Genomic DNA, 10874 nt, shown 5'->3' with positions numbered 1-10874 from the left:
GTCAAGGATGAAAACGTCATTGTCATTGTTTTATATGCTGTTTTCGCCGTCTTCCTCTTCACTTCTATTTTATAAATTGCTTTACAGTGAATGAAGTTTCTCTTTCTGCCATGTGGATGTTTATGGAGATTCCTCGCCGCCCGTTTGCTCCTTAGCCCCGCCCACACTGAGCGCTCAGGCCGGCCATTCGTTGCGCAGTGAACCGTCCTGCCCACTGGTGGAGTTTACAACTTCACACTGAAATAAAGCAGCGAGTCACACAGAGGGAGGTCATCCACTGATAGTGACCTCTGTTTCTGCGCTGCAGAGATGTTGTGAACTGACGAACAGTTTAATAATTTCCCCAGTCCATGACATAATGTGGAAACCCGCGTGCACCTTCCCCTCTGCGGCGGAACCTCGCGCTGCTGCTGCCGCGGTCACCTGTCTGCTCGTGACCGGGATGCTTGTCGTCACTGTCGGACACCCGAGCAGCGCGGACCCGGCGGAGCCTCCAGCAGCTGCAGCGGTGGCGGCGAGCGGGAAAGTTTTCTCGGCGTATTTCAGGAAGTTGACCCGGGAGAGGAGAGCGATAAGCGGTCCCCCGCGGAGAGGCGTTCCCCCCGGGCCGGTGGAGCAACTCTCCCCGGAGGACCTGTTCATAGCGGTGAAGAGCACCGGGCGGTATCACCGGCAGAGGCTGGAGCTGCTGCTGGACACCTGGATCTCCAGAAACATGCAACAGGTGAGCCACTGGTGTTATTTCAGGATGCATGATACTTGTCAGCTGATTTTCTTCTTTAATCTTTCTTTACAGGCCTTAAATCAAAGAAATTGCAATTTAACTTATAAATAAATCAATAAAACATGACTTTTGCAGGTATTAGAAACCTTAAGAGACTAATAATACTGCAAGATTTAATTTTGAGTGTTTCTGAACGTCAAGAAAAGCCTTAACATTTAGTTATTTTGTGCAAATTATAGTAACACAACATCAGAATAAACCGGTTACCAGTTTGTACTTGAATTGACTTGTAAATCAGTGAACCCTTGTGTTGTGTTCACGTGATTTGTTAGCTTGTGAAGGTCCAAATGAAGGACATTTTGACTTTCACGACCCACCAGGGCTGATAATACAAGATCATAGATTAAGTCTTTCACACAATATGGGACAGACTTCCAGATAGTATTTGAATTTAGTTGAAAATCCTTGAACTCAAATGGTGTTTTTATGTGATTTAATAGCTTGTGAAGTCTCAAATAAACCTTTTATGTCAGACCAGGGCCAGTAATTTAAGATCACAGTGTAAATTTACATTATCTGACATTGCGAATACTTCCTGTATCAGGGGAAGTTGCTGTCCCTGATCTCCTGCTTCAGTTGCAATCAAGCTATAAACCCCCTGAAATGTGACTACCTCTTTGATCTCTCCTGCCAGTGAATTGTAAAACAGACTTACAGGCCCTTTTGTGATGTATGAGAGGGAGATCTGAGGGCTAACAGGCCGACCACACGGCTGCTAATGTGTTGACATAAAACCGGCAGGGGACGTATAGAGAGGAAGGACAGGACGACCTCAGAGGGATGAATGAGCTCTGGGTTTCATCAAGACGTCTCAATGAGATGCAGATTTATCTCAGGCTTTAGTTCAGACTGGGGTACACGCATGCAGAGACCCACTGTAGTCTGCATTAGATAGAAACATAACAAACATAAAAAGTCAGATTTCATTGCTCTGAAATGAGAGAGGAAGTTCTATTTGAAGCAGTTTGCAGTTCCATTGGTGGAAAGTCAGAAAACACAATGATTAAATACAGGTGCTTTTTCTTCGTCTTACTAAGGGAAATATTGTAATTTATACCCCACTAATGTGGCACAGCTGTACTTGTTATTTATTGGTCATCTTTTATAAGCACACACTGAAATAAACATAATGTTTTAACCTGTAAAACGAGCCATTTGTTAGTCTGAATGCTTTCAGTTAATATACTAAACTGCTCCAATTTGAGCAATACATCTGTTTTACTCAAGTACTTATTTCACTGTTAGACTTTTATGTTTCATATTTAGTATCTTTCCTTTGTAGTTTTGCTTCTTTTACTTAAAGAAATAGTCTAAATAGGGTTTAACCAATGACTGTTTAAATTTTCGATTTATTATTTGATGAAAATTGTGAATATGCTTGTCACAAGTTCCCAGAGTCCAAGATCCAGCCTTTAAATGTTGCTTTCAATCCAAAAAAACAATTTAAATCCAGAATATATTCAGTTCTACGGAAGCCCTAAGAGGACAAACATCCATACATTAATTTACTCTGAGTGATTTCCGGTTGTTTTCTCGAGATCTCGACTTGTTTATGTCGTTATCTTGAGATAACAACGCTGCACCACCGTTTCAAAAGCACAAAACAAACATAGAAACAGGCTTATCTTACCTCATCAGGGTCTGTAATATCACAGTGACCAGCCATATTGTTTTGTTTCGACAGAAAATGAACCCATTATAACGAGAAAACAAGCTTTGTTATCTCAAGATGATGAGAAAAATAATGTTCTTAAAGTGGTAATCTCGAAGATCTCAGTTTCGGTGTCTTTGGCGGCACCTATGGAGATAAACGGTAATTGCGGGAGCACACTTCCCAGATATCCAGACTGTGCTGCATGTGTGACGTCCACGGTTGGCTCCGTTCGTAACTCTTGATTTCCTCGCTGACGGTCGCTTTCCTTTTCAGACGGTTTGCCTTCATCTGAGCGTCGAGTTTGTTTCTTTTTCTTTGGATTTTCACTTCTTTTTGAAGTCGTATCTGTAGTCATCCATCTTTTCTTTGTTTGTTCAGCCATAGTAGATTACTGTTTACTCGCAACACTTGCAGAGACCGGAAAAGCAGCCGCTTAGCTCCACCTACCCTCTCTGGCAGACCAACCACTGCTGGGTGATGGAAAAAGCATCACTAACTGGGCACCGCTTGTGATTTTTTCCGTGAACGTCGCCACAGACACCCAGTCAAAGTCTTTCATCAGCGGGCCATAGGCTCAATCACCATTGTGTTACCTCACTCGATTGATAGATAGACACTTAACAGACATTTATTTAAATGAAAATCTTAAAGATCATCCCTTTAATGATCAACCAATGATGAAAATTGTTGCTATCTTATTCTGCATTAATCGACTTATCGCTCACTCTCTGAATCTGAACTCTTCTTCCTCCACTGATCATATAAGAAACCACAACCTCCCAGTCTCTAAAGCATTAGTCCTGTGATCTGGAGCAGCATCATGTCTACTGCATTAAAAGGAGAGATGCTGGGCACAGAGGGGGGGCAGTTAAAGTTCTCACAGATAAATATTTGAGATCAAACAGTTTGAACAGTCTCGATGGAGTCTGATTCAGAGTGGAGAGCGAGTCAAAGATGAATCTGTTGCTATAAAACACATGGGGCTGTGGTGAGCTGCACCCAGCGGCTTCAAAGCTCCTAATCGAACACAGACGAGAGTGTGGAGCGGACAGCGGTCGCTCTGATTCCCATTTAAAGGCCTCGTTCATGTCTCATCTGCTGCACACGCACACACACACACACACACATACACGCACTGTTGACATGAAAACAGGGGTTATGGAGGGGAAATCAGCTGATGTGTGTCTGCGTGTGTGACGCATTCCTGCATCTGCTCTCACGGTCAGGTGTGTGTAACTCTACCTGTTTCCCAGACACGCCTCCGTGCAATAAGACTGCTGAGTAATGGAAACACTGCAACACACACACATATGCAGGTTCTCACAGTGTTACCTTCACACACACACACACACACACGCCCTGGGAACTCGCCAGATTTCTCATGGGAAGTTAAAATGCGTCTGATCACAAGAGTAAACACACACACACACACACACACACACACACACACAGACACACTTTCTCCTGCCCTGATTGTTGTTGTTGCCGCCGTTTCCTGTGCTGTAAAGCTCAACTCCTGGCGATCCACCGACCCACTAACCCCCCTATACCACCACAATTTCTCTTCACACTAACCCCACCCCCTCCCTCCTCCTCCCTTCCCAGCTCGGCCCCAGCGTACACTCACTGGTACAGACACACACTCCAACAAGAAGCTGACGTCTCTCTGGAGGCTTAAGAGGCTCAAGGCTGACAAAAAGTCACAGCTGGCTGGACTCTTTCCTCACTCTCTCTCTCTCTCTCTCTCCTTTTCTCTCTTTCCCTGTCATTTCTATCTCTTTCCCTTCTCTCTCTCTTTTGTCTTTCTCTCGCTCTTTCTTTATTTTCTCCCCTCTTTCTCTTTTTTCCCTCTGTCTTCTTTCTTTTTCTCTCCTTCTTCTTCTTTCTCTCTCTCTCTCTCTTTTCCCTTCATTCTCTTTCCAATCTTTCCTCTCTCTCTTCCCCCCCCTCTCTGTCTCTCTTTTCTTTCCTCTTTGTCTGTTGCCTCTCTCATTTGTCATTCTTTTCCCTGTCTTTTCTCTCTCTCCTCCCTCTTCCCTCCTTTCTCTTTTCTCCCCTCTCTCTTTCCTATCTTTTTCTTCCCTCTCTCTTTCTTATCCTCTTCTTTCTTTTCCTTTCCTGTCTTTTCTACCCCTCTCCTCTCTCTCTTTTGTCTCTCTGTTTCCTATGTATTTCCTCTCTCTCTCCTTCCCCCTGTCTCCCTCCTTTCTCCCTTTCTCTCCCTCTCTTTCTTTTCTCTCTTTCTTGTCTCTTTATTCTCTTTACTTTCTTTTCTCTCTCTCATTTCTGTCCTCTTTCTCTCTTGCTTCTCTCTCTTTTGTCTTTCTCTTTCCTATGTCTTTCCTCTCTCTTTCCCCTCTCTCTGCCTCCCTCCTTTCTCTTTCTCTCTCTTTCTTTTTCTCCCCCTCCTCCTTTCTCTCTCTCTCCCTCTCTCTCTGTCTCTGTCTCTTTCTCCCCCCTCCTCCCTCTCTCTCTCTCTCCTCTCTCTTCTCCCTTTCTGTATCCTCACGCTGAGGTCACGGTGCAGACTCTGAGCTGCAATCTGAATTGAACAAAGTGTGAGTTTTAGATGTTTCAGGGGAACAGAAGTAAAATGAAAACATCCTAACTTTCATTATTTCAGAGTCTGGAGGCTGAAACACACAAACACTTGTAAGCAGACTTTTAGTCCCTGCTGGTCTCCTGCCGGCCTGCACTGCAGCAGCCTTTAAGTATTGATCTGTTGGTTTGCAGGTCTGAAGACCTCTTGGTGCCTTGTGTTATAAAGTGAACATTTTACAGACACAAACACATTTTAACCACAATAACATTATGGCTGTTTGTGTAGGGGTGTTATCATTTGGATGGTCAACGATTCAATAATGTTTTCTTTAAGATACACAGACCAACAACTATCCTCCAACATGACATGTATTTTATATTGAAGAAGGATGGATCCTAATACTTGTGGATTGGACTGAAGGGATGCGACAGGCTTCGACAAGAACATCACAAATGTTCCTGCATTATCTAAAACTCGGGGCCTATATATAAAAAATAGGATTAATTAAGGCCTAAACTGTGCAGAGAAAATGGATGCAAACAGCTTCAAGCACAGATTTAGCAGCGAAACCTCTTTGTCTTTGTTTTATGTCGCATCTATTGTCCTGGAGCCAAACACTATATTTACACACCGCTCTGCGTGAGCACCCGGGGTGTGTGTTTACTTCCTGTGGAAAGTTGAGGGGTCTACACGGCTTCCTGAGTGCGCAGTGACCCTTAACCCTCTCACTCATCGCATAAACACACACACACACACTGACACACAGCTGCTGGACTGCTGATAGACAAGAGGCTAACCTTTGTCTTGGCCTCCATCCAGTAGCAGTGTCGCTCTCTGCTGCTGCTGTGTGTGTTGGTGTGCGAGCGGGGAAACGTGCGGCGTCTCACCTGAGATCATAAACAATCATCCACGATCAAAGATGAGCGAGGAGACGGTGTTTTTGTTCCCCCCCGCTGGACACGACACGCTGCTGGAATAACACGAACTGTGTGTTTGTGTGTTTTTCCGCAGACGTACGTGTTCACTGATGGAGAGGACGAGAAGCTGAGGAGAAGGATGGGTGAGCAGCACGCACAAACGCACACACACACACACACACGCACACACGCAGGGCAGTTTTTCGCTGAGTAGCTGCAGTGTTATCTGCAGAGTGTGAGCAGGAAAGCAGGAACCAGGCTGCTGACGGGGCATTGCTGTGTTTCCACGAAGTGCAGGAAGCCACTTCAGTTTAATCAACAGGCCGTTCTTTATCTGACTCATGCAACTGTTTTACTTTCAATGAGGTATTCTTCTCACTATCGGACGCAGTGTACCAGTTGATTGATAATGAGCTAATTTATGAGGCTGTTCTCGAGTCGGTCAACAATGGGATCCTAGTTTTCATTAGTTTTCTTGCTAGCCACAATGTTCTTTCTCTCTTTCTCATGTTCTTACCTTCGTTAAGTCTCTGATTTTTGCGTCTTTGATTATCAGGAGCTCACCTCATCAACACCAACTGTTCAGCCGCCCACAACCGCCAGGCCCTCTCCTGTAAAATGGCTCTGGAATATGACGCCTTCATCAGCTCTGGCAAGAAGTAAGACATGCTGTTACACACACACTTGTCCCAAACACACACACACACAAGGAGCATTTTACGAACTGTGAGCGGCGTCTGTTGCAGGTGGTTCTGTCACGTGGATGACGATAACTACGTGAACGTCGGCTCCCTCCTGAAGCTCTTGTCTCAGTACGGTCACACTCAGGACGTTTACATCGGCCGGCCGAGCCTGGAGCGACCGATAGAGGCTACGGAGAGACTCGGCACCACTGACATGGTAAACTTTGATAAAACTTTACATGATGACAGACTGTATAAAAAGTGTACGTAACCACTGTGACATTACCGATTGGTTCGTGACCACGATTTTAAAGCCTAAAGGTATTTTGGCCGCTGCTATCCTGTTTTTTTGGAGCAAGACGTGAGCATATTTCGAGCGGGTGAAGTAAGAGTATAGCAAGCGTGACATTATAAACGTTAAACGGTGAGGCCTGCTAATTGCTTAGCTTATGAGCCAAGATATAAAGCCAGTTATAGGGCGCTCGTGTAGCTCAGTTGGTAGAGCAAGCCCCCTTGCAGTCCTCGACGGACTGATCGCAGGCTCGACTCCCGGTCTGTCGCTCTATTAGTGCATGTCATCCCCCTCTCTCTCCTCCCCACACTTCCTGCCTCTCTACAGCTATCTTATCCAATAAAAAGCCAGTTATGGTGAGCATGGACACCGATAACTGCTTATTAGCTAGCTAACAAATAAAAAATATAGTCGAATTTTAGTCAACTGTCCAGTATTTGCAAGATAACATCCCCAAAAGGCACCAACGACTTTAATGATTTATAGCCGAGGTGGTGCGGAGCAGACAGCTAGCAGCACCCACCTGTCACTTAAGTTTGCCACACTCAATATCATGCATAACATTAAGCCTTACTATGATTTAAACAGCTGAGTTATATAAAAATTAAATTAATTAAAATTAGCCGCAGAGACCAAATACAATATTTGTACAAGGCTGTAAACATGTTTACTTCTGCTGCAAAGTAAGACTTGTTAGTACTGGCGTCTACGGGACTGTCTCGCTTCTGGAGCCGGCCTCTAGAGGCAACTTGAGGAACTGCAGTTTTTAGCACTTAAGCATTAGCCGCAAATTTAAGTCCCTTCGGCATCTCACCTTAAAAACAAACCGTAGCATAGAGATTCTGTAATATTCCTCCATTGTATCGATGCAGCTTCACATCCTATTTCCCTGATCCATTACTAAAATATGCATCTAGATCTCCATGCGTTTCCCCTTCTTTCAAAAAAACGTGCTTAAAGTTTCAACAAGAAAAAGGAAAGTGAATAAAGTAACGTCAGCTCCCTCTTGTCTCACCCATCTGTCTGTCCCTCACTGGTCCCCCAGCTGACCTACAATACATGCAGAGGCACAACTCATGAGTACAGCACCTTTTGATAGTAATGCCTGTGTGTGTTTGTTTGCAGAAGCAGGTGCATTTCTGGTTCGCCACGGGAGGAGCAGGATTCTGTCTGAGCCACGGCCTCGCTCTCAAGATGAAGCCCTGGGCCAGGTAAGTCTTCACTTTTCACAAAGCTCTGTCAGCTTAAATCTCCCCTCTCTTACGCCCTCTGCTTCTGTCTCTCCGTAGTGACGGCACTTTCATGGCGACGGCCGAGCACATCCGCCTTCCCGACGACTGCACGGTCGGCTACATCGTTGAAGCTCTGCTCGGCGTGAGCCTCATCCGCTCGGCGCTGTTCCACTCCCACCTGGAGAACCTGGGCCTGGTGTCAGACGTGCACAGTCAGGTACACACACATTTACACACACACACACTCGCACAAACAGACTCACTGATCTGCCGACTGTTTATACAGCTTGTGTTTTGGTTGCCCTCCCTTGTGCAGGTGACGCTCAGCTACGGCGCGGCGGAAATCAGCAGAAACACTGTGAACCTGAAAGGACCTTTTTCAATAAGTGAAGATCCTACAAGGTAAAAACATCTGTGTGTCCTTTGAGTTGTTTTTGTTTCTTTAAGTTGCAGGAAGGAAGACAGTGAAACAGCTGGGGCTACAGCAAGCCACTGTTTCATGATTAATTGGTTATATTTTGACCAGAACGGTGAGGAATTCCTGTCTCGATTTCCAATAGCTTTGAGGTTTTTTGCAGACTAATCAGAAATGAAAACACTTAGTCAATTAACAGACAAGACCAGAGTTAATTTTGTTAATGAAAATGAGGACGAAAAATGTTCGGCAAATATCATTTTTCCATGACGAAGATGAGACGTTGACGAGCTTAAAAAAGATGTCTGACAATAAAAACTCTGACGACACAGGTGTTTTGTTTTTGTTGACAAGAGGAGGCCGCACTAAAATGTTAGTGGTGGGCCGTCGGACATTCAAAATCCATGATATTTTAAGCCTCAGCAGTTAGAGATATCAGGTATCATGAAGGTAGTTGTGAACCTTCTTTCAGCTTCAGGTGCACGCTCACAGAGCCCGAGCCGATCATCGCCGTCTGCTTCAGTCAGAGACAAAGTTATCTTAAGATGCGGCGTCTTAATCGTTCTTTATTGTATGGATGATCTGCTGAAATTAAAATGTTATCTGTACCTGAAGCAAACATCACCTTTTGTAAGTGACACTATAAAGGTTAAAAATGACTAAAACTGAGAGGATTACATCTAAAATATCTGCCAAAATGAACACCGTACAAGACAAAGACAAACATCAAATCCACATGAGCTTGAAATGAGAAAATATCCAGCATGTTGTCGAAGTTAATCAACGATAGAAGTAGCTTTAAAGTAGCTTCAAGCAGGCGACAAACCAACAAATCAATACATTGTTAGCTCTATTTCTTATATTCTCCTGTCGTAAGCGTCCACTTTTTGTTAAAAGTACCTTTTCTAAATGCTAATGAAGAACAAGATGACATTTGATTAAGCCTGGCTTGTTCTGCCACTCAGTGTGACACAAAGGACGGCCTTCTGTGTGAATATTAAAAGCACATGAGCATCGCTGAGGGGAAAAACATTCCGACACCACAAAAGACAAACAGAACCACACAAAGAACAAATAAACCTGATGTTATCTTCAGGCTTCCTGACATTAAGGGGATTTTTTTTTTTACTGCTCCCCCTTCCCTTCTTTCTTCTGCTTTGTCCTCTGCTCAGTAATCGTATTATTGTGTATTGCATTGGGCCGATTGTCATTATTTGTGTACCTTGTCTATAGACACTAATGGCCGTGTGCCAAACGGAGGGAGAGAGGGCCAAAGGAAGTATGATAAGCTTGTTGACCTATTGGCAGACGGGTTAATACAGACGGGTCGAACAATCGATAGTGCACGCTCTAAACCAGGACAAGCGTTCGACGTGTAAAATGTGTACTACAATCCTCCTTTATGTGAGTGCTGCTCGTTGTGAATGTTTTACTACTACGACAAGCTTCCTGGCTTTGTTCATTGTGCGTGTGTGAATGTATGCACACGACTAATTGTGTTCACTGTTTTATTTTGAAATCCCCAGTGGGCAGCTTCCAGGCATTGTGACACTCACTTCCCTCTCTCTCTCAGGTTCAGGTCGGTCCATTGTCTGTTGTACCCAGACACTCCTTGGTGCCCGAGCTCCTGGCGACTCTAACACCCATCCAGAGACAGACGGACTGGTGGAGGAGAGTACGTTAATGTCTGAAGTAACTCAATGTTCTCGGAGGGTTGAAGGAAATCATTGCAGACTTCCAGGAATAAGAGAAGAGGACTCGGTGCTGCCCTCCTCTGGCGTCCTCTAAGAATCTCAGACAGTTTGAACATGAAGGTTTTCCTCACGTCTCACAGTGTGACCGGCTTTTAATGAAGGACTTCTGTTTAATGACACCTGAAATCAGAGGGCAAAAGACGACTGAAACTCTGGACAGTCAACTTTGCTTTTCTTCAACCCTGAAGAAAAGAACAATCGAAGTTTGACTGTCATGTCAGTGTCAGCTCTTGTTTGTTAGCTTCAGCTGCGCTCACGCTTAGCTTTGCATAAAGCTTAATGCTATAGTAAGCATGTAACGGTGAGGCTTACAGGGTCCTTTTGTTCTATTGCAGCTTGCCTCGTTGTTTCAGGTCATTTTATACATTATGATGACATTTCAGGCCTCTCGCTAGGGCGACCTGCCGGGTCAAAACGTCAGGGAACTTGTTATAAAGATGTGTTTTAAAAGAAAGTTCGAGTGGGGCAAACATTAAGGAAACATGCTGTAAATGTATGAAATGTTACCAGTGACATTAGTTGGATAAACATGAACACACTATAGGAACAGGAGGAAATATTTCTCTCTAAACCAGACTGACGGACCAACAGACAAACCGAC

General features: G+C 44.5%; 1 protein-coding gene across 1 annotated transcript; it reads left to right on the top strand.

Annotated features, from left to right (window-relative positions):
• The first annotated feature begins 289 nt into the window (after nt 1–289).
• On the top strand, nt 290–10412 carry LOC138594472 (beta-1,3-N-acetylglucosaminyltransferase lunatic fringe-like). The gene is made up of 8 exons (XM_069665570.1): nt 290–724; nt 5992–6040; nt 6454–6556; nt 6644–6797; nt 7998–8083; nt 8162–8321; nt 8421–8506; nt 10093–10412. The coding sequence occupies exons 1-8, from the start codon at nt 359–361 to the stop codon at nt 10157–10159; spliced, it is 1071 nt and encodes a 356-aa protein (XP_069521671.1). The 5' UTR covers nt 290–358; the 3' UTR covers nt 10160–10412.
• Nucleotides 10413–10874: the final 462 nt, after the last annotated feature.

Source organism: Semicossyphus pulcher, unplaced genomic scaffold (genome assembly GCF_022749685.1).
Source record: "Semicossyphus pulcher isolate SPU_LCO1_2020_fin unplaced genomic scaffold, fSemPul1.0.p SCAF_17, whole genome shotgun sequence".
NCBI lineage: Eukaryota > Metazoa > Chordata > Actinopteri > Labriformes > Labridae > Semicossyphus > Semicossyphus pulcher.
This window is presented reverse-complemented; position numbering and strand designations above follow the sequence as displayed.